At 36.0% G+C, this 24,929-nt stretch overlaps 1 protein-coding gene across 2 annotated transcripts; it reads right to left on the reverse strand.

The window, feature by feature from the left end:
* Window positions 1-11: 11 nt before the first annotated feature.
* On the reverse strand, window positions 12-24,408 carry NEXN (nexilin F-actin binding protein; the record flags this gene model as incomplete). 2 transcript variants are annotated; one of them, XM_084241772.1, is made up of 12 exons in its annotated part: window positions 12-380; window positions 592-777; window positions 5,787-6,008; window positions 8,789-8,989; window positions 13,393-13,581; window positions 15,952-16,128; window positions 16,219-16,413; window positions 17,567-17,608; window positions 22,253-22,401; window positions 22,487-22,565; window positions 22,760-22,951; window positions 24,367-24,408. In XM_084241772.1, the coding sequence occupies 12 exons, from the start codon at window positions 24,391-24,393 to the stop codon at window positions 12-14; spliced, it is 2,028 nt and encodes a 675-aa protein (XP_084097898.1). The 2 variants fall into 2 exon arrangements, with proteins under 2 accessions (XP_084097898.1, XP_084097899.1); XM_084241773.1 differs by lacking the exon at window positions 22,760-22,951 and having other exon boundaries at window positions 24,367-24,393.
* Window positions 24,409-24,929: the final 521 nt, after the last annotated feature.

Here is a 24,929-nt window from a genome sequence, read left to right on the forward strand (position 1 = left end):
ATTAATAGTGATTAATTCTTACTTTCAATGGTAAGAATACAAGTACTAGCCGCAGAACCTTTATTGTTCACTGCTTTACACATATACTCTCCTTCATCTTCTGGGAAAGTTTCTGGTAAATAAAGGCAGTAAGTTTCTCCTCTTTCAATATATTGATAGTCTTCTCCATCCTGCAATATTTCTCCTTCAAACCACCATGTGATTTCTGGTTTGGGTTCTCCTGTTACTTTAACAGTAAATCTGACGGGCTCACTGTCAACAACTGATGTGTTTTTTAAAGGCTTCTTGAACCACGGAGCTCCTGATCTGGTTTGCTCTTCATCATCAGTAGTTGAGCCATTCATGATGCTAGCCTCCTCCTCTTCCTCCTCTTCTCTTTTCTACATTAAAATGTATGCATTCCAGTTAATGCTCATTTACACTATAGTGACATTTTCAGAACAATGGTTTAGTAAAATTTTTGAAGTTTTCAAAGAACTTATAACAAACTAAATTCCATTGACTTTAAAGTATTAAAATGATCTTTATATAAAACCTTGTTTTTAAAAGAATATCTTTAGAAAACAAAAGGCTATGTAAGCCTGATGATACCTTTTGTAGTGCTGCATCAATTTCCTTTTGTTCAAACTGCATGCGTAGTAATTTTTGTTCTTCAATTCTTCTTTGTTCTTCTTCTTCTCTTGCCTTAGCCATTCGTTCAAATCTAGCTTTCATATTCACTTTATGAGTAAATGGAGCCTCACTTTTTTTTGCAGGCTTGACATCAACATCATCTTCCTGTAAGAAAGTGGGCCAAGAAAAGAATTGCTTGTTTTTTAAAACCAGTAGTAACTAAAGCATTGATTGTAAAGGTCACGCAATATTTCTGAATTTAAGAGAGTATTTGCCCAACAAACTTGATGTTTGTTGATAGTGGTGAATAACAGAGTAGGTATACTATACTTTTCAGCAATTGTTAAAATACTCCCTTCTCACATGTCTCCATATTTTTGCTTCCCCCACAAGTCTTAGTATTCTTTACCCTATTCCATAAACCAGAAAATGCAATTTCTGTTTTTTCCAACTTCCTCATCCTTCTAGTAAATAACTCCTTGAATGAATTCCATCCAAATGGCAGGGAAGACTGGAGGCAGAAGAAAGAATGACAGTTTTTGAAGAGGCAAAATACATTGCTGGAACTTAGGGAAATAATGGAGGTGAAATAACTCTTTCAAATAAATGAGTGAAAATTGGAAGCCACAGATAATTAGGGGAGTAATTTAAAAGCAGAGTTTGAGTCTATAATACCAATCTGGTGATAGAGCCTTTGAGAGCAGTTTTAGTAGAGTAGGATCATGTGGGTACAGTTAATGATTTCTAAAGTAAGTCTTAACTCTTGCTTTCCATGTAGGCTTTTGTGGGTGTACTGGGAATACCACCATTCATGTTTACCATTACTATGAGAAAATTACTATGGGCTACCACATCCCAATTGTTTTTTTTTTTTAAGATTTATTTATGCATACAAGAGCTGGGGTACAGGCCAGAGGTGGAGGCAGGGTGCAGAGACAGTGGGAAGTAGAATAGGTAGATCCACTAAAATACATTACTGAGGGAGCAGCAGGCAGGTCAGGAGAGGTCTGCTGAACCATGTGGGTGAGCTCCCTGGCCAGGGATGGAACTGTACTGCAATGCCAGCCATTAGCTTCATAATGCTAAGACTTAACCCCTTGCACCACCAGGGAGGCCCAGCTGCTGTTCTTACTGAATCCCTCCCAGTTAATAACTTGTCTTCCTGGTTTTAGGATATAAGCTTATACAAATTTTAACTGTTCACTTAGCTATATTAAGCCAACATTAAAAAAATAAATTGCAAAAGTGAATTCCTCATGAACTGAGAGAAACTATGAATCTTTTTGGTTATTAAGTATAATTGTTGCCTTTCCTTGAATCCTTGAAAAGCTAGGTTTAAAATGTTTACTGGCAATGAGAGTGCTAAAAGAGTGATACTAAGTTGAATGACCTTTGTTCTCCAAGTACATTCTTACTAGAACACAGCTATCCCCAGCACATAAATATTAAAGGAGGAGGGTCCCACATGGTGTGCAGACCTCTCCTGCCGTCCGCTGCTCCCCTCAGCAGTGTACTTCGGTCCTTCTGCCTGCTCTGCTCCCCGCTCTGGCTCTGGTGAATTCTCTCACCCTCCCACGCTTCTGACTGTACCCAGTGCTTGTATAAATAAATAAATCTTAAAAAAAAAAAAAGAATATCATTTAAAAAAAATAAAAAAATAAAGGCAACACAGGCAGTTAATTTGAGATAAAGGGAAGCACAATGGGTTTTAGGGTGCCTTATCAGAAAATTGGAGAGGCCCACACTATAAGGTAAATGAAGTACCAAATGAGTGCTTCAGGAGCTGGGATGGAATTCTTTGATTAGGGAAGGTTACATGAATGAACTAGGTCTTGAAAGATACCTAGAATGTTAAGACATTAATCATTGACATTTTAAAAAGGAGGAAACTGGGCCTCCCCAGTGGCGCAGCGTTTGAGCGCTGGGTTGCGAAGCTGCCCGCTGCCTCTGCAGTGCCGGTTCAATCCCCAGCTGCTCCCCGGCCACCGGAGGAGGGTCCCGCATGGCTCGCAGAACTCTCCTGCCGCCCGCTGCTCCCCTCAGCAGTGTACTTAGGTCCTTCTGCCTGCTCTGCTCCCTGCTCTGGTGAATTCTCTCACCCTCCTGCCTTTCTGACTGTACCCTCCCGCCTTTCTGACTGTACCCAGATTTAAAATAAATCTTTAAAAAAATAAAAAGGAAACTGATCAGATGAAAGAGGTGGGTCCTACTCTGGAAGTACACCCTGCCAAAACCATGCTAGCACAAGTTTTTAAAGGCTATATCAATGAGCTTTAATCTGAAAGGGCATGATAGGAATGTCAACATTCACAAAAAATTCCATTCAGGACATCTTCTTGGGTTACAGGAAGTCCACCATGCCCTAGTCTCAAATCCATTTATACAAAAAGAGCCAGTAATAGCAATAAAACAAAAGTACCTACCTCATTTCTTTTATCTTACCTACATATTTTGTAGTGATAGGTATGACTGCTCTGAGGTTTCACTACCTTTAATAAAAAAAAGGAAGCAAGTGCATACTGATTGAACTTTACCTTCTATGATACATTTCTCTCTAAAGAATCAACTAATCTGATCTTGGTGTTCTCCGGGGTTTTATTCACCTTCAAATTATTAACTCTTCCAAGATGGCTTTATGCTTTCTTCATATAAGTTATGTAGCTCCTGCCTCTCACCTAAGTTCTATGCCTATGTTTTAGACTCCCTTTACCCTGTCCATATACAGCCCAAACTATTACTCATCACCATACACCCACCCCACCTGCATTCTCTCTAGCATCGTCTAGTTTCCTACATAATCGAAGTAAGGTTAGGCTTCTTGATAACCACCTTCCAACAGGCAACCTGTTAGCCAGTTTTGTTTAAATTGGGTCCATTTTTCTCCCTTGACCCCATCTTCATGCCTTGTGCCTGTCTCCCAGTTCATCCTCCATGATCCCAGAATTCTTTCATAAACAAGCCTTCTCCCCCAAGGCTTTGATTTTTAACATTTTCCCAGGCCATAGTCTCTGCAAGGTTAAAAAGGTCCTTCAGTAGCTACAACCTAATTTTACGACTTTTTATCCAGTCATTCATTCAGTGAATCTTGTCTTTGAACCTATTTTCCAATCTCCAGCTACCTTTAACCACCTCTGTGTTGACACTGTCCCATGTAGAATGCTTCCCCTCTTAAACTCTTCACCTTCAGTCAGTTTAAATACCATTTTCTCTGCCCTCTTAAGCCATTCCAAGAAATATTGCATCTTCCTTGATTTCATAACATTAAGTATATAATTATTTTAGCTCTTTTTAACAGTTGTAATTGTCTTCATACTGCACCTTGGGCTGAACTTCCTGAGGCCATATTCATTTTATGTACCCAAAACTTAACAGAGGGCCTAACACAGCAGATATTAAAAAAAGGAAATGATGTTTGCTTTCAACGCTGATAAAAAATGGTTTATCTCCAACTAGACAAAGCCCTAAGATCTTATATCTTAGTGAATTTCAGGTGTGTATCAGTTTGATTGATGAACATCTGGATGTTCCTTAGTATCTCCATTTGTCTAAAACAGCTTGTGATCACTTTAACAAACTCCCATTACTTTATAGTCATGTATACACAGTCACTTTATTCCTCTCCCTCTCATTCTGCCATCATCTCCAGGTCTTAACAATTGTGTATCCTACACACTTGTCCTTTTCATTCCAGCCCTCATTTAAATCATCAGGTCTTCTCCAACCACCCTCCACAAATTAGTACAATATACTCTATTTTCCTTACCCTGTTTTTTTTTTGTTTTCATAGCTTTCATTTACCACCCAGTAATGGCTTTCTATCTCCCCTACCTCTTAGATTCTAAACACTATATGATTATATACTGCAGATTCATTCACCAATGGTGTAGTCCCAGAAAAATCCCTGGAACATAGTAAAGTAAGCAAATAATTTTTTAGTGCATGAATCTAAAACTATCTTTACCACACAAATGTATGAGAAAGGATATCATTAGACTTTTAGTGTTGAACTGAATGTATATACACAAGTTGATTTTTAAGTGATTTCACCTGAAACAATGTTATAACTGTTACTTCAATTTAAAAATAAGATTATTGCTCATCAAAAATTAATAAAACCATCTTTAGCTTCAGCATGATCTAGCTATAAAGATGCCTATTTGATATCATCACTCCATGTATTAAAAATACCTTCAATCCACCCCTGTTAAAAAAGTTCCTTAACATGACATTTACATGGTTATGTCACCTGTGCTTCCATCTTAATCTCTTATTCTTACACTCTGCTTGTCCCCAAAATATAATGAGAATTTACACATAACTTCTGTTTACTCAGTCTCTTCTGAAGGCCCTCATAACTTCCCACACCTGTTTTGCTAATCAAGTATTTTATGAAAATGCACTTTTAAGAGAATACAGTTTAAATGCTGATAGCATTACAAAATGGTGATCTGGCAGAAAAAAAATTCCCTACCCTTTTAAACCAATATTCATGATCATGGAACTAATCCTTAGACTGGAAGGGGCATTACAGATCATCTAAGGATTGCCTCTCTATTTTATAAATGGTACTTCAAATACATGTCATCTGAATTCTGACTTAAGCTCTGCCACTGAACTATTGACATGATTTTGAGCCAATTATAGAGGCTTTATGGACCTCATTTAAAGTTAGAAAGTAGGGCCTCCCCTGGTGGCGCAGTGGTTGAGCGCTGGACTGCGAGTCTGCCCACAGCCTCTGCAGCACCAGTTCGATCCCCAGTCACTGGCGAGGGTCCCACCAAAAATAAATAAATAAATAAAGTTAGAAAGTAGTCTGATCTCTGGAGTTTATCTTCTATTTCAAACTAAAACTTGTGCTAGTAAATTTGAAATATTCTTGCTAGAATGAACCATTTGATAGTCACTGTAGGCTATTACTGATAAGTCATTTTGAATATTATTAAAAATACGAAACTCATGTTTCATTTTCTTCAAAAAATATTTTGAAACAATATTAGTGGGTAAGTCTTTCATAGTCTCTTAAGATCTTAATGTGATTTTGCTATTTTGTTGTCCAATTGTTATATATACTTATTAATTGTAAGTACCGAAACTTATTTTAAAGTCAGTGTTATTTTCTGTTAAGTTTGTTATCAATACTATACCATAACAATATTAAATACAAAATGGTATACCTCATGAAAGTTTTCTGCTTCTCGCTCTTTAATTTCAAGGTCAATTGCTCTCCTCCTTGCTCGCTCTTCTTCTACCTTTTTCTGGATTTCTTTTTCAGACAATTGACCAATTTTTTCAAACTTGCTTCTTAAGTTTTTAGCTTGAATAGACCCACTCCTTTTCAATTTGATTAATTCTTCATATTCCTTGCTCAGCTCAAAGGTTTCATTTTCTTCTTCTTCCTTCAAAAAAATAAAAATTTATATACTAACTACCATGTAATTAATTTGTACAATAAACCATTCAGTGTCTACCATTTTCTTATTTAAAGCCAAAAATAAAGCTTAACCGCCCCAAATACAATGCCAAAATTTACTAATTAGAAGCAATGCTATACATTTCAGAGTTTACATAACATCTTATTCCTTTTAAAATATTTCATTACAGAATATGGCTCAAAACCTCATTTAACATTCCATTGTAAGGGCCTCCCTGGTGGGACAAGGGTTAAGATGCAGCACTGTGAAGCTACACACACACACACGTGTGTGCGTGTGCGCGCACACGAGGGAGGTGACCCCATGGTGCAACAGACTTCTCCTGTCTCCCCTGCTGCTCCCCTCAGCAATGTATTTCAGTAGATCTGCCCATTCTGCTCCCCTCTCTGTCTCTGGTGAATCCTTTCATTCCCCGCATCCTTGGCCTGCACCCCAGCTCTTGTATGCATAAATAAATAAATCTTAAAAAAAAAATTCCATTATAACCTAAAACTAAAATATGCATGCGAAGATTAGGTCTTATCAGGAATTAAAAGATTTTTGTTTAAGAGACAGTAAAGGAATATGGTTAAGAGTCAAATATAAGTTCTAGTTCTAACAGTGTATGACCTTTTGCCCACTTTTGCCACTAGAATGATTTCTTCATCTCTGAATAGAGCCAGAATATCTAAAATTCCTCTTGTCTTCCATTTCATAGTCTAATAAATATCAGTACTCAAGCCAACTGAATTCAACATTTCTGCTGATACAGTTTCAGGATATATATCCTGTGTTCTCAAGAAGGACTTCCCTAATGGCACAAGGGGTTAAGCACCACACTATGAAGATATCCGCAGCTACTGCAGCAAGAGTTCGATCCCCAGCCAGGGAGGTGACCCACATGGTACAGCAGACCTCTCCTGTCTTGCCTGCTGCTCCCTCAGCAGTGTATTTCAGTAGCTCTGCCTGTTCTGCTCCCCACTCTGACTCTGGTGAATTCTCTCACCCCCACCCCCGCACCTCTGGCCTACATCCCAGCTCTTGTGTGCATAAATAAATAAATCTTAAAAAAAAAAAAAAAGTTGGCAAGAAGCCCCCACCAAGTCACCTGCCAAACATGCCATGTCACTGCCAGTCCAAGGGACAGTCACTGTCCGCCTCACCTCATGTCAAGGTGGGCTGCAACCCAGTCATATTGCTGCACATGTTAAAGGACAAAGGAAATGGTGGAATTTCTTCCTCCCTATTTCTTCCCCTTCTTCATATCCACTGGCCATCCAGACAAAGGAGGGTGGCGGAGTCCAGGACTGGGAAAAAGGGCCTTTGGGCATCAAGAACTGGGAAGAGGGCTACAGAGAACCTATTCCGGGGAGCCAGGGAGGCAGCAGGAGGTATGATTGAGCTAAGATTCTAATATTCTAGCACACAGTCTGTTGCTCAATCAGCTTTCAATTATAACAAACTAATTCAAGACAAAATTATTGAAAATTTGAAGATGGCAACCTCATAGCATTAAAAACTAAGTGTGGCCCTTCTGAGCATGGGGTCTTATGAGGGTATGAATTGCATGCCCATAAAACTGTTCCTGTATGATCTACAGGGTTGAGTATTTTTTGGGGAGTCAATCAAGAGGGGGAAGAATCAGGGTCTAGGCCAGAGTCATGGGGGTGAAAGAATTCACCAGGACAGAGTAAAGAACAGGAAAGGCAGATTTATTGAAATAAACTAAGAGAAACAGCAGGTAAGATCGGAGAGGTCTGCTATATGCTACAGGATCTAGTACTGAAATGAATTATTTATATATATATAGTATGTAGTATTATATATAATTTCATTTTACATGTAATCATATAATTATGTAATTATATATTATGTATATTATATCTAATCATTTAAATACTATAGAAATCACATTAAAATATTTAAAAGCATCAAAGTTCTATCTTAGATTAATTTAGCACAATAAAATGATTCAAATACTTGCAAAATTAAATCTTATTACTATTCGGGCCTCCCCAGTGGCGCAGCGGTTGAGCGCTGGGTTGCGAAGCTGCCCGCAGCCTCTGCAGCGCCGGTTCAATTCCCGGCTGCTCCCCGGCCACCAGAGGAGGGTCCCACATGGTGCGCAGACCTCTCCTGCCGCCTGCTGCTCCCCTCAGCAGTGTACTTCGGTCCTTCTGCCTGCTCTGCTCCCTGCTCTGGCTCTGGTGAATTCTCTCACCCTCCCGCGCTTCTGACTGTACCCAGTGCATGTATAAACGAAACAGACGAACAAACAAATAAATAAATAAAACATGCCTCTATAAAAGAAAAAAAAAAAAATTTAAAAAAAAAATCTTATTACTATTCATTATACACCTGTAGTGTATCTTATTTTGATTAAATTTGTTATTTTGATTCTGTTTGATTCGAGGAATATAAGAATAAATGGGTATATTAAATACTCTATAACAATAATTCTCAGTCGCGATGTAATCATACAGTTGTGAGGTATAAAGGAAGAAATATTAACTTAAGGTACTATAGTAATATCTCAGAGGCATGCAATTTTATTTACTTATTAAACTGACAAGAAATGAGCAGTATTATAGCATGCTAGTGAGTGTGCACAGCTATGATGCCACTTGTACCAGGTACCCTTCACAGGAATATATTGAGTGTCCTAATGTGAATAATACTTAGAAAGTTACTGCAAGGTACTATGTGTAAAATACTTAGACTTAAATATTTGTGAACTATAAATGGATATTTCTTAAAAATCTTACCTCTCCCATTTCTTGTCTTAGTTGTTCAAATTCCTGTTTTTCCATCTCTAGCTTATGCTTCCTTTCCTCCTCTGTTCGTCGTTTTTCTTCTTCCATTTTTTGTTTTAATAATTCTTCGAAATTAATTTCCAGTTTTCCCGGTGTCAGAGATTCTTGAGAGATTGCTTTATACATCTCTGGGGTGTCATCATCATCTACCACCTATTTAAAATATTTCTTTTATCACTCTTGCCAGAATTAGACATACTGTTTAATGTCTAATTAAACAGTTTCTTGTAGAAACTGTGATTTCTTGCATAGAAAGGTTTTACCTTGAATTAAATACAGGAGGCAAATTTTCTTCTAAAAACTCATAAAACAATAAACAAGGAAGGAATTAGAAAATGTAAAACTAAAGTGTTAATTACAAAGCAGATGATCACCATCTAGTCTCAATTCCAATGAACATAAAGAAATACTCTATACTGTGAGTAATCTGAATTAGATGTTAAGATTTTCTAATATTAAAGGATAATTTTTGGGCCTCCCAGGTGGCGCAGCGGTTGAGTGCTGGGTTGAGGGGCTGCCTGCAGCCTCTGCAGTGCTGGTTCTATTCCCGGCTGCTCCCCGGCCACTGGCAGAGGGTCCCACGTGGTGCACAGACTTCTCCTGCCGCCTCCTGCTCCCCTCAGCAGTATACTTTCTGCCTGCTCTGTTCCCCGCTCTGGCTCTGGTGAATTCTCTCACCATCCCGTGCTTTTGACTGTACCCAGTGCTTGTATAAATAAATAAATAAATCTAAAATAATAAAAATAAAATAAAATAAAGGATAATTTGTTTTGTTTTGTTTTGTTTTTGTGGGCCCCTAGCCGGCGGCCAGGGAATGAACCGGCACTCAGGCAGCCTCGCAGTCCAGCGCCACCTTGAGGGATAATTTTTAATTGGATAAAATGAATCATCATTTTGATCATTAAATCGTGGTTTTGTCTGAATGAATTAGATAACCCATCATCATCCCTTCATTATCAGGCACATAGCACTCTTAATGTGATTATTTTATTGTACTGATTTACTTACTATCATGGTAATTAAGAGTAGATAATACTAATTTAGAGCTATCAGGTACAATTTTAAACACTTCAGATGTGTTAACAGTAGGTATTATTAATCTCCCCATTTTATAACTAACGAAACTGAGCACTGATAAGAAACTTGTCCAAAGCAACACAAATACTGAGTGACAAAGCTCAGATTCAGAACTTTGAAAGTCTTCCTAACAGATAAACAAATAGTGGGTCTCCCCTGGTGACTCAGGCAGTTGAGTGCAGCACCGTGAAGCTGTCTGCAGCCTCTGCAGCGCAGGTTTGATCCTGGCCAGCCAGACAAGAATCGCACATGGCGCAGCAGACCTCTCCTGTCTCGCCTGCTTCTCCTCTCAGCAGTGTTTCAGTCAGTCTGCCTGTTCTGTTCCCCACTCTGTCTCTGGTGAATCCTCTCACCCTCCCAAACGTCTGATCTGTGCCCCCAAAAAATAAACAGAGTGATACAGACAACATTTTCACAATTTCATGAGTTACACATTTGATTGCCATTGAGTTGTGACCTTGGGCACGTTACCTAACCTGTCTAAGTCTGAGTTTCCTTATCTGGGACAATCTTTGTAGAGTTCTCATGAGAGTTAAATAAAATTTGGAAATACGTTGTACTGTGCCTTATGTCATGGGAAGCTCTCAAAAGGTAGTTTCATTATTTCATTGTCATTCCTTTTATATAGGCAATCTCTAAATTCCAAATAGAAATTCTGCTTTAAAATCATTGGGATGGACCTCCCTAGTGACGCAGTTGGTTGAGTGCACTGTGAAGCTGTCTGCAGCCTCTGCAGTGTGAGTTCAATCTCAGCCGGCTGGCGAGATACCCACATGGCCCAGCAGACCTCTCCTGTCTCACCCGCTGCTCCCCTCAGCAATGTATTTCAGCCAATCTGCCTGTTCTGTTCCCTACTCTGTCTCTGGTGATCCTCTCACTCTACTGCACATCTCGCCTGTACCCCAGTTCTTGTATGCATGAATAAATAAATCTTTAAAAAAATAAAAATAAAATCATTGGGACACATTTCACCATGAAAAACAATTATTTATATCTGTTTTTCTATACCCTGCAGATATATACATAAATCTGTGGCTTGAATTGTCACCCTATGACTGAAATACGCATATTTCAGAATATGTATATTCTAAGAAAAAGAACAAAGGATAATTATTTGATCCAAGTTTTATATATGACAGACTTTACCACAGAACCAGTTCAACTCAATATTTGCCAAAAAAAATTGTAATATATGAGTTAACTGAGCATTATACGTGAAATTATGATACTTGACCCCAGCTGAGCATATAACATACGTGAAAGGGGAAAAATTCACTGTTTTTTCATGATATAGAAATGTCTCCAGAAAGTTAGAGTTTTGTTATGAGTTAGTTTTCCTTCCCTAAACTTTTTCCACTAGTGAATCATGGTAAATGCACAGACAGAACACATCTCTGGATATTGTCAGAAAAGACTTCCCAGAAGAAATAGAATGTGTAAATACGAATAGCACAGCTTAAGGACAGAATGGAAATGTCTCACACAGCATTTATCAAAGTCAAGAAAAGAGACCATAGCCTTTTGAAGAAATGGAAAGAAATTTCCTATGTCTAGAACAAAATGACAGAAAGAATCAAGAAATGAAAGTGAAGAAAAGCACTAGGGCAAAAATCGTCTTAAAAATGTTTGAATTTTGGGGGCCTCCCTGGTGGCGCAAAGTGTTAAGTCTCAGCACTATGAAGCAATCCGCAGCCACTGCGGCTTGAGTTTGATCTGGCCAGGGAGCTACCCACATGGCACAGCAGACCTCTCCTGTCTCACCATGGCTCCCCTCAGCAGTGTATTTCAGTAGATCTGTCTGTTCTGCTCCCCACTCTGTCTCTGGTGAATCCTCTCATCACTCCCCCCGCCCCCGGCCTACATGCCAGCTCTTGTATGCATAAATAAATAAAATAAATCTTTTTAAAAATTTTAATTTTTGCTTAAGGGAAATAGTAGCATATCACATTAACTCTTTTTTTTCCCCTTTGTTTTCTTTAAGAAAGATCACTCCTGGCTTACAGGGGAGAATGGACTATAAGCAAAAAGCAAGTTAATCAGAAGTTGGCCCAAGATGAGGGATAACAGTGACCTAGATTATTGTAGTGGCACTGGGAAATGGGGGGAAACTGATCAGTTTTTAGAGTGATTTAGAAAGATAAATACATGAGATAAAGAATGACAGAGTGTTTGTGGGCATGAGTGAGAAGGTGAAAGTGTTCAGGCTCCCAGGTTCCTGATTTGTGCATCTGAGTGAGTAATGACGTCAAACACTTGGCTTTCTGTGTTCACGCAGACATAGGAAGAAAACCAGGTCATGAAATCACTGCAGTCAAGCAAAATATTTGAATGGATGCAGTCTTCACATGTAATTCCAACTTGTTGAAAACAATGTCACATACCTCTACATTTTACAAGGTATGGACAGTTAAACCAAACTATAACAGTTGTACCAAAATGGTGTAGTTAGTATAACACTATGACAGAGTTAGTTCAGTATCAATATCCAGAAATGATGGATGAGCATTTTGCAGAGTTAGGTAATTGTGATTAAATGGCTTTGGTCATTTAAAATATACTAGATGGAACGGAAACTAAAATGAAAGAAGGAAAGGTAGGAGGAAATGGAAAGGGAGTGGAGAGAGAGGAAAGGTAGGGATAGGAAACTCCTATGTCTCTTCCTTAATACTTAGTTCTGGAAAATATCCCTTCCTAAAAAGAAGGAAGACAATATTCAGTCTTCTATACCAATAGTAGCAATTTAGTCAGAAACTTCTCAACACTACATTGAAGCGATCACCTTTTACTGGTTATGCCATGGGAGACTTAAAAGATTTTATTTTGGGGGCCTCCCCTGGTGACACAGACGGTTGAGCGCTGCACTGTGAGGCTGTCCACAGCCTCTGCAGTGCCGGTTCGATCCTGGCCTACCAGCGAGGGTCCCAAATGGCTCAGCAGACCTCTCCTGTCTCGCCCGCTGCTCCCCTCAGCAGTGTATTTCATCAGTCTGCCTGTTCTGTTCCCCGCTCTGTTTCTGGTGAATCCTCTCACCCTCCCGCACATTTGGCCTGTACCCCCTGTTCTTGTATAGATAAATTTAAAAAAAAACGATTTTATTTTTGCGTAGAAGAACTGGGGTGCAGGCCAGAGAGGTGTGGGAGGGAATAAGAAGATTCACCATAAACAGAGAGGAGAGTAGAACAGACAGATCTACTGAGACACTTCTGAGGGGAGCAGCAGGTGCGACAGGAGAGATCTGCCGCGCAATGTGGGTAGCTCCCTGGCCAGGCATGGTACTCAGGCTGTTGCAGTGGTAGCACTGAGACTTAAGCTCTAGGACACCAGGATGACCCTATAAGAGACTTTAAAACCTATTTGCCACCCCTACTGTTGGCACAAATTCCCAAAATAAAGGGTATTGCCCAAATTTTAATTATATCCATTAACGTAGCCAAAAAGCTGAATCCTAATGACATTATTCAGTTACCCTTTTATCTTACCATGCTCTTCCTTGCTTCAGCAAATGCCTTCTTTTCTTCTTCTATTCTTCTTCTGGCCTCTTCTTCTGCTTTTCTTTTTTCATCTTCTCTTCTTTGTCTTTCTATTTCTTCAAAACTGAGCTTGAGTTTACCAGGACGGTATGCTTTAAAAACTTTTTCTGTGTCTTGATTTTCCTCGTCTTCATTTACCTAACCAAGGAACAACTCATTACCAAGAACTGAGAGTCATCAAAGACAGGAATGAATGAACAATCAAATGACACAGAATTATCCATCTTACATGGGACTGTTTCTATGCTTTTAATATACCTGACCAAAACCCTTTCCTTTATAATGTCTTATATAGTAAAATATTCAAATTTGGAGCAATTCCCAATAAAGATGTACTCAAAACTTCTCAAGCCAAATGTTTAAATAGATAAGATGGAGTGTGGTCATTTAAGAGTTCTATTAAACAGTAACTCCTAGAACAAGGACCTCCCCGGTTGTGCAGCTGGTTGAGTGCAGCACTGTGAAGTTTTTCGCAGTCTCCACAGTGCCAGTTTGATTCCCGTCAGGCCGGGGAGATTCCCACATGGTGCGACAGACCTCTTCTGTCTTGTCTGCTGCTCCCCTCAGTAGTGTATTTCAGTAGGTCTGTCTGTTCTACTCCCCGCTCTTTCTCTGGTGGATTCTCTCACCTTCCTGCCTCTGGCCCATATCCTAGTGCTTATATAAATAAATGAATCTTAAAAAAAAAAAAAAGACATTAGCTTCGATTAAAAAAAAACAACTCCCAGAACAAGCATAAGCTATGTGTGTCTACTTAAAGTGAGACCCAAGTGTACCTACAAAGTCATTGGTAGTAAAATAAAGTTTTCATTTTGAACAAATGGTGGTTAGCAGAGGAAAAGGGATTTGTAGTGAGTGAGTAAATTGTGTAAAAAGGGGTCAATTATATGGTAATAAATGAAATTAGACTTTTGGTGGTGACGAGGATGTAGTGTATACAGATATCAAAACAGAATACCGTACATAAAACCTATATAATGTTATAAAGCAGTGTTACCTCAAAGAAATTAAAAACTAAAATTCTCATTTTGTACTTTTCATAGATTTTTTTTACTACTATGCTGCTTTTTATAGTAACCAGATAAAAGATTGTTATCTGAAGTTATTTTATAGAAAATTCAAATTTTTATTATTTGATTTAATATGAAAAAATTAAAACTCATCAAAATTTATTATTTTTTTAATTTTTAATTTTTTATTTATTTATACAAGCACTGGGTACAGTCAGAAGCGCGGGAGGGTGAGAGAATTCACCAGAGCCAGAGGGGAAAGCAGAGCAGGCAGACTGACGAAGTACACTACTACTGAGGGGAGCAGTGGGTGGCAGGAGAGGTCTGCACACCATGTGGGACCCTCGCCCGGTGGCCGGGGATCAAACCAGCGCTGCAGATGCTGCGGGCAGCTTCGCAGCCCAACCCTCAACCGCTGCACCACCAGGGAGGCCCCCAAATTTATTTTTTGATTACTTAATGATACTTCTATTTCTTTCAATGAATTGACCATTAGTGATATCTAAAATGTACAGGTAATTATGCCGCAAACTAGTATCATTTTCAAACAACAGTCTATGAAATTAAAATTTTGGAAATATAGTCCTTAGGATATCATCAACGAAACTTGATAAGAAATTCTGAAAGTTTTAAAATATTATAGGTGTTCCATTTTTAAATTCTTATTATGAGATTTGGAATCAGTGTTTTGTTATTTCACTCTTATTTTTATTAATATATCTAATCATCATAATGATAAACTTTTAAAACATTATATGCCAGACACATTTTAAGTGCTTTCTATGTATTAACTCATTTTAAGATTTGAAAGTAAGCACAATTTTTTTCACCATTTTAAAAAATAAGGAAGTTAAGACATAGCAAAGTTAAATAAGTTGCTCATGGTCACATACTTAATAAATGGCAGCAATCTAAATCCAGGCAGTCTGGTTCTAAAATTAAGGATCTTAACCACTCACACACATACACACACACACACACTCTCTCTCTCTCTCTTTCTCTCTCTCTCTCTCTCTCTCTCTCTCTCCCCTTATGTGCTTAATTGCATATTCCATAGTAAACTTATTTAAATATCTTCAAACATTTGAAGGACTGGACTGGAACTAAGTATACTTATAATTAGATTTGAAAGTATGCTGCACATCTAACAGGTGATGAGAAACCAGATTCACATAATATTTTGGATACTTTCAACAATTAAAAAAATTAAAAAGTTAAAGCAGAATATATAAATACTTCCAAATCAGATCCCTTTATATAGAAACTTCTTGACTTTATAGGAATGAACTTTACCTAAAGCCAATTACCTTCCCTAGTATTAAACATTTTATTCATAACATTTATGTTATACATAATCATATCATACATATTATAATATGATATATGATATGATAATCACATATAACATTTGATGTGCTATATGACATACATAATTATATATAATATTATATACCATATATATAATATGGTATATAAATAATTTACATGTTTGTTTTACCATTTGCCGCCTTGCTTCTTCAAAGGCACGCTTCTCTTCTTCTAAACGTTGTCTTGCTTCCTCTTCAGCTTGCTTCCTTCGGTTTTCTTGTCTCTGTCTTTCCAATTCTTCAAAAGTTAGCTTCAATTTTCCAGGAGAAAGGGACTCTTTTTTTGCCTCACTTTCCAGTTCATCATCCTAAGAAATCATTATGAAAACCAATCACTTAAGTGAAAGTGCTGTTAATGAACTTAACTGCTTTGATTTGTTTCTTAAAAAAAAATTTACCATAACTAATGAAAGACACTTTGCCTCCTTGAGTGATCTTCGTTCTTCTTCATATCTTATTCTCTTATCTTCTTCATACTTAATCCTTTCTTTTTCTTCTCGTTCTTTTTCTAGATCCTCAAAATTCTTTATTTTTCCAGACGCCTTGTGTGACTTGACAGGTACAACTGTTACAAGTAACGAATCATCTCCTTCCTAATTTATAAAATAGATAATTAGTTATTTCTTCCTAATCAAAATTTAAGTTCTACAGGACTTTACCTCCATCATTGGTGAACTTCATTACATTGTCATCAATGTTATAAAAGATAAAAAAATGTACATTTTTTTTACAGGTCACTATTTGATATCTTCTCTGCATTCATTGTACATTGTGAGTTAATTTTTAAAAAATCCACTGCTGACAAAGTCCAAGAGCATCTTACTTCCTAGAAGATGATATTAATACAGCTGTTTGGATAAAACTGCATAACATTTTCTAAAAATACCTGTGCAATAATCTCATCAAAGGTGATGTACATGTGAGTGTATCCTAAATCAATTTGATGGTAGATGGATTCAGTTTAAACACACAAAATAGTTTTTCCATTTGATTTTTATCTCCATGCAACTTTTTAAATACTAGTTAAAACTAATATTTAACGAAGAAAAAAAAAAAAAACACCAGAGTACTTCCTAGCAATCTAGAAAGCGTTTATATTATAGACAAAACTCTGGTATTTGATCCTATTAAAATATTCTTAAGTTTGTTGTTTTTTAAATTCTTTAGAATTCTACTGCATAATCTAATGTTGCCTCTCAGCCTTTTCAAAAATGAAGTTATAATATATAACACATGCTCGTAACATAAAATCCCTTCCAATTCACATGGCTATAGTTTTAGGCATACCATCAAATTGATTGATTTTTAACCTTCTCTGTTAGATAGAAAGGATAACTGAAGTTTTTGTGGTTGTCCAACATTCCTTCATAGTAATGGATACCGCACTCTCTACCAGACGTAATAACCAAAACAAACTATAGGAACTCTGAGTAAAGAAGACAAGATGAATGTTAGCTTTCAATAATCTAAGTTAGCAACTGCTCAAGAAATACATAGTCTTGGCAGAGTATCTCAAAATGAGACTTTTCTCTCTCATTTAATCATGAAAGCAAAATCATACTTTAAAAAAAAACACTAAACTATAGTGTTTGAGTGTGCAAAAGTATGATCTTGCTTTGCAAAATATTTTTATGCTTTTTGTTATTTGTAATAAAAAGAAGTAAAACCTTTAATTTTTTTCATTAAAAATTATTTGTGAATCAGATAATTTTATGTGAATGTTTCATTAAAGGAAATGCCATTTACCTCTGATGCTGATTCAGTCCCCGTATTGTTTATGTCCTCAATCTATTGAATGAGAATTTCATATCATTACATTACATTGAATTTTTGCTTTTTGCCTTTAAACATACAAGTGAAAATTAATTTAGCTGGTGAATTTATAATTTTGGAAATATTTTTATGTTGCTCCAAATTAATCTATTATATCCTTTATTAAATGCAGAGTCAATAAAAATATTCGTTTTTGCCTTTTGTCATCCATATCAATAGCTAGGGAATAACATATGAAGAAAAAATTAAAGTGAAACCTACCTTTGTAAATCTGAAATTTGAATAATGAACAAGACTCATTACCTAGCTGTGAGCTTAGAAACAATTATTAAATTAGTGATTTAACTTGAGATACAAAAACATTTCTCTATTCTCTGAATCTGCTCCAGCAAAAGGAAAATCAGCAATCAAATAATCATATGGTTATAATTTACAATATAAATATATGGCAAAAATAGAACAACAAAGTGCAGTGAGAGGTACAGACTTCCAGGTGGATAGTTCAGAGAAGAAAATAGTTCTGTAATCATAATTGTTTGTAATTTGACCAGCTTTAAATAGGGAAGATTCTTTTTTAAAAAGGGAGCTCAATTTGGCTACTACTCATAAGAAACATTAGGTTGCCTTGAGAGGTAGGATGATAATGTATTTAACAAACCAAGAAGATCATGATTCAAACAATGTAATGTTTGAGATATCAGAAAAAGGAAACATAAGCAATGGAAAAATGGGAAACATTAAAATTAAAATTTCAGATTGATTACTGTTTTCATTTGATTTTTAACACCAGTGGAAGAGTCTAGAAGTAGTTTGTTCCAAATTCAGTGTAAGAGAATTTTATTGTACTGAGGTGAGGTTCATGCTCAGACCTGGGTTGACTAAGTTCCTGATCTCTCATCATCCCACTTTTCTTTATTCTCTGTCAAAGAAGCAATAATACATTTTATTAATATACCAAACTTCTTAAAAAATAAATTATTCTGAACAAATAATTTATCAAACTATATGTTTTGTAGTTATCATTAAGTTTTGTTCAGAATAATTTGCTTTGCTATAGAATTATTATACTGACTTACTGTGTAAATGGTGAAGGTTTTACTGAAAGAAGTACTAAGAAAATTTTGAATGAATTTATAATAAAATAATTACAAAATTATTTCCCTTCAAAAGAATGCTGACAATTCTTCTACAAATCATGTTACTCTCTCAATAAAAAGTTCTAGAAGATATGGTGAGAAGAAAGAAAAGACATTAAAAGAATAGGGAAGAGAAATTCTAAATATCTTAACCCCAAATTTCCTTTTCTTGCTGCTACAACCTCCTCAGCTTTTTTTATTAACTTACAGTAAGATAAACTATATTTTGAGGGCTGTTTCTTTTTTATTTTTTTTATTTAAAATTTCTCTTTTTTTTAAGATTTATTCATGCATACAAGAACTGAGGTACAGGCCAGATGCGCAGGAGGGTGAGAAGATTCACCAGTGACAGAGTGGGGAACAGAACAGGCAGAAGGACCGAAGTACACTGCTGAGGGGAGCAGTGGGTGAGGCAGGAGAGGTCTGCTGCGCCATGTGGGTACCTCCCTGGCCAGGGATCAGGCTCATGCTGCAATGGCTGCTGATAGCTTCATAGTGCTGATGCTTAACCCCTTGGACCACCAGGGAGGCCCTCTTTATTATTTTTTTTATTACTTCTTTGCTCAATTTAAACCATTACTAAAGCAAGAAAAAATGGAATAATATTTTTTCAGTGGGTTTCAACAAATAAGAAAAAGATTAATTTGTCTAAGTAGCCATGGTATCCATACATTCACAGAAAACATATTCATTTCATTATAAATGTAAACTTTCAAAATCTGCTTTTGAAGAGCTATTTCTCAACTATATAATTTTTGGAAAGAAAACTACTTTCATTCCTTCTCAAATCAACTTCCTTTTCTCTCCTTTCCTTTCAACATCTCAGTCCCTTACCAATAACTTCTCTTTTTGTAAGTGTATAGTTAATGTTGCTGTTCATCAGAGTATTCCTCAAAGATAACCAGATTATAATAAAACAAAAACTTCCCCCCAAACTTCAGTGGTTTTTGATCTTAACATCCAACAGGAAAAGTATGCCTACTTGTAATTCATTATTAGCTCCTAGTATCTGTTAATTATCACAGGCACTTATTCATTCACCCTCCTGATTAAGGACTCCCTTCTAAAGCATTTCTAATATGGACTTGTACAAGTGAATTTTTCAAACAAACATGAGACTCTTCTTGGTTACCTAGGACATATATTAATTCTTGTATTCAAAGATAAGGTTCATTAGATTTGAGTGAAAATATATTTAATTAGGTGTTAAGGGGCCTCCCTGGTGGTGCAAGGGGTTAAGTGTCAGCATTATGAAGCGATCAACAGCCACTGCGGCATGAGTTCGATCCCCGGCCAGGGAGGTGACTCACATGGCGCAGCTGACCTCTCCTGTCTCACCAGCTGCTCCTCTCAGCAGTGTATTTCAGCCAATCTGCCTGTCTTGTTCCCCACTCTGTCTCTGGTGAATCTTCTTACCCCCCGCACCTCTGTCCTGTACCCCAGTTCTTGTATGCATAAATAAATCAATCTTTAAAAAAATAATTAGGTGTTAAAATTAGACTTTATTTGCAAGATGAAATTACTGCTAATAGCTTATTTTGCTCCATCTACACATTCTTACACTGTAAATGGCCAAAAATTTTATTAACAAGGATAACATGGTATCCTACTCTATAGTATCTAGGGTCATTAAAGAAATAGTTCCTTTTCATAATTATACCTTATTTCCATCTCTCTATCTTATCTCTGCATCATATTCAAATTCACCTCTTCAACACACAAGTTTTTCTTTAAGAAATCTCTGCCCATACATTCATTTCTTAGGGTTATAGTGATGTTAAAGTGTAGTGAGTAATCAGTGCTTTTTGAGAAAAGCCCCAAGACTTGAAAGTAGACTAACTCTCTGTGCATAGTGATTATATATATTTGTTGCCAAATACTTACTTAATTTACATTATAAATGTAATTATAATAATAAATGCAATTACATAGCACAATGCAATTTTTATAATTTACAATATTCACCTATTTTAATTATAGTCCTTTATTTCATTGCAAAATGAATATTAATCTCTGAAGACTGGAGATAGCAGAGACAAAGTATATACTATCATTTCTTCAGATAAGGAGCAAAATAATGTAGGAAATTCCAATTCCTTGCTATAATTCATCTCACATATGTCATTATTTCCTAACACACAGGTGGCTATTTGTGCAATAGCAACAGTAATTTGTACAGTTTGGTTAAATAAATTTTTTTGACTTTCAAGTATGGAGCAAGTTTTCCCATCTTTGTCACTTTTTTTAAGAAAGATAGTGGAAACTGGATGAATCATAGCAAATATATTTAAAGCAAATAAAAAGTAGGTAAAAAGTCAACTACAATCTCACAGTAAAAACAGTTATTAAAGAGACAATATACTGTGATAACTATGTTAGGATATTTGGTAAAATATTGATGAGAGGAGGAGAAATTAAAACGATTTCATGACCACTTATCTATACATCTAACATTAAGTATTTAGAGTCCACTTACTTAGTACCAGGCACTGTTCTACGTGCTTTGCATTTATTAACTCATATACACTTAAAAACAGCAGTAGAAGACAAATGCTATTATTATCTCATAAGCTCAGTACTTTTATCTGTTTTGATCTTACTGTAGACCAGGTAAAAGTTACATGAAATACACAATAACCGTCTTTTGTCATCTTTTCATCTTTATGACTACAGATAATATATAATGTAAAAGAAATTTCAACAATTAAGGAAATTTTTCTGAATTGATCACTTCTTAATATGATATAATTATAACTTAGTATTTCAAGTTATAATAATTAATCCTTTGAGATATTAGCTTTTTCTGAAAATTAGATCTGATTCTTAAGTATTTTAAAAATACTTGCCAGCTTCTTAGTTTTCATGCTCTCAGTTAAAATATATGGGAATTCCAAGTTCATTAGGAGACTACATAAAATCATAGCAATAATATTTTTCTCTCTCCTAATTTGTCCTCTACGGTTATGGAAATCAGTAACAGCTATAAAAAGGAAATGGTTATCACACACTTCTCCCTCTCCTATTACCATCCCCAACTTAAAAAAAAAAAAAAGTTGATGAACTAGTTTTTAAAAATGTAATTTGACTTGTTTCAAATTCTTAAGTAGGAAGATATCCTAATTATGCCTAAGTATTTGGTAACAATAAACAAGTATTCATTGATTGCTGTTGAAAGACCAACATTTTGCCAGCTGCTTGCCAACAGTTTATGTGCGAAATTGCCTTATAACTTTGTAAAATTTTCTAACATGCCAAGAATGGTAAATAGTGAGAGATGTAAACAGAATGACAAAACGGTAAACAACAAAAGTCATCTCATTATTCAATGTTAAAATATGCACATTCTGTCTTTATTCTTCAAGATATTTGATAATAAATGTGTGCTTAAGATTTTGTTTTCATGTTAGCTGCTTTTTAATATCTTACATTGTATTAAAATATTTTAATTAGGCAGCATACCAATTGGTTTTACTCCGTACAATTGGTTTCTGAAGCAAATGCTAATTTAATATTTAGTGTATACCTGCTGAGCCTTTTTTGCTAATTCACGTTGTATCTTCCTCTTTTCTAACATATCCTGCTCAATTCTGCGTTTTCGTTCTTCCTCTGTTCTCTTCCTTTGTTCCTCTTGTCTTTGTTTCTCCATTTCAGCAAATCTACCTTTAACGGTTCCTAAGAATATATGAAACATGTTTGATATATTGCTATGTTTCCTTTTTTGCAATTTCATTTGTAATTTACCCCTCAGGTTTCTTACCTGTGAGCTTGGGGACATAGGCCTTTTCTACTTTGGAAGATGCCTCCTCCTCGTCATCAGAAGCAAGCATTTCTTTAATCTATATGGTTAAATAAATTAATATGAACAAGTCCAAATTGTACACTAAATCAGATGTAGAATATGAAATTAATTTGATAATATAGAAAATTATTTTAATTTAGTTAATATGAAATGTGGTTAATGTAAGTAATGAAAATGTAAATTAAAGGATAAAATGAATATTTACACACAAATAAAATAAAATAAGATAACCTCCTGCTTTCTCCTGTTCCATTCTCTCTCTCTAATATATTGTTCTTTTCTTCTTTGCTTTTCGTCTCTAGATCTCCTTTGATTTCTTTCTTCCCTGGCTTTCTGCATGGCTTCAAACTTATCCTTTACATCACCCTTGCCAAGCTTTGGCACATAGGTTTTTGGGACAGGTTTAGATGAAGAAAGCAGAATCTTCATTAGAAGAAAATAAAGAGAAGAATGTTAAAAAAAAAAGCTAAGAAGAAATTAGGTAAGGATAGATCAGAATAAGCATATCAGAAAATACCTATTGAAATAGAAAATAGAAATGAATTGCAACCTTTATTTGTACCATCAAGATTTGATTACTTCCTATAGTTTCAATATGAAAAATGAAATTACTGGAAAATATGAGTAAAAATGTTATTAATATATGAGATAACTTCCATTCACACAAAACTGAAGACTAGTGTAAATAAAAATTGAATGATAGATTCTAATTTAAAGCAGCCTGTTTTTTATTGTCCTAATCCATTATTAAAGATTCTGGTATTACATCTCTTGCCTAAAGGATTCCAAACCAATTTCAATAAATTAGACGAAGTTGAAAACTAAGCAAATTTTTAAAGTTTAAGCCTAATTCACATATTAGGTTCTTACTTGTTTCTAATTCTAATACTAACAAGGCTGAAGGTTAATCCTTTATAGCTCTGGTGGACTTTATAGAAACTGGTGGACCCAGTTTCTTGATACAAGCAGTGATTCACATAGTTACTACAGTTTATACTGCCCACCTGGAACTTCCTTAATCAACATTAAAATTACTGTTTATCTGGAACTTTAAGTCAATATTAAAATATGTAAGAAGGCTATTGCCAAGAAGCATAGAAAGAGTAATCTAGCCAAAAATGAGGAAAAATTTCCTCCACTCTAAAACCAGGAAAGCAAGTTATTTTCATCCACTTGAAAATTAAGCTTATCTCTAAAGGATGTTTCAGTAAACAAAAATTCAGTGTCTCAGAACACCAAACACTTTCGCCGAGTGATAATGGCAAATATTTATCATTAGGAAATAACACTAATGATCATCGCTTAATTAACTTGTGGCACACCAGTCTTTATTTTATTATTTATTATGGTGTCACTGGTCATTTAAGGTTTTCTTAAATTTATAATTTGGGGTGTCAGCAACTAAGCGCTTCTTATAACTCTTAATAACTATAGCCAAGAACCAGGAAAACGATGAGAAGTTTTACTGCAGTTACTACAAGTAGCTAAGAAAGTATCTGCACCTGAGAGTGAATCATTGCTTTATCCCAGTAGCATAGGTTAAATCTGCTTTTCTAATACTGAAAAAGTAACTTCTAAAACTTATCAATATATTACATTCTATTCAAGACGCTAGCTATCACATCCATTTCATTATTATTCAAAATAATCTTGCTTCCTAGATTAAAATCCAAATGAAAATACTAGGCCCAAGACTAGCCAGTAATTTTTCCCTCTTCTTATATTTTATTATGATTCTATGGACTTCTGACTATGACCTTTCCACTGAAGAACTGATTTTCAGAAATTCTACAGCCGACCTTGTTTCCCCCATTTAAAAAAAAAAAAATGAGACTTACCTCTGCCTTTTGGGAAATATCATTCATGTTTGCTCAGTGTGGGGGTCAGTCAGATGATTATGAATCTTTGTATATTTTTGCACCTGAAAATATATTTTAGTATTGAGTAAGACTTGTTTCAGGGAGATGATGTAATTTTATTGAGATTAATGAATTGCAAATATTCTTAACATAATCTAGGAATGATTTTTCTATGTTGTATTGTTATATAATGGTTTGTTTACAATATTGTAGCGGCAGGAAGCATACAGTGCAGGATCTCTATGACCCGAGCAGAAGGAGTAAAGGAGGAGTCCTGGAGCCCTCAGTGGCTTATCAGGCTTTTATTGGGATTTACCAGGTACAGGGCAGGCAGGGGTGTGGGGAGGGAGGGCCAGAGGGCCCGCGCGCCCCACGCTGGCAAGCCTCCCAGCCCCCAGCGAGAGTCACTCTTTCTGGGCTCTCTAGCCTTCTTTCACATCCTCTTGTGGTTCTTCTGGTGTCTCCATGATGCTGCCCTTATAAGCCCAGTCTCTCAGCCCAGGTGTACCCACTTACACATGCCCACACCCCACTCCAGGCAT

This window comes from Talpa europaea (genome assembly GCF_964194135.1).
Source record: "Talpa europaea genome assembly, chromosome: 9".
NCBI lineage: Eukaryota > Metazoa > Chordata > Mammalia > Eulipotyphla > Talpidae > Talpa > Talpa europaea.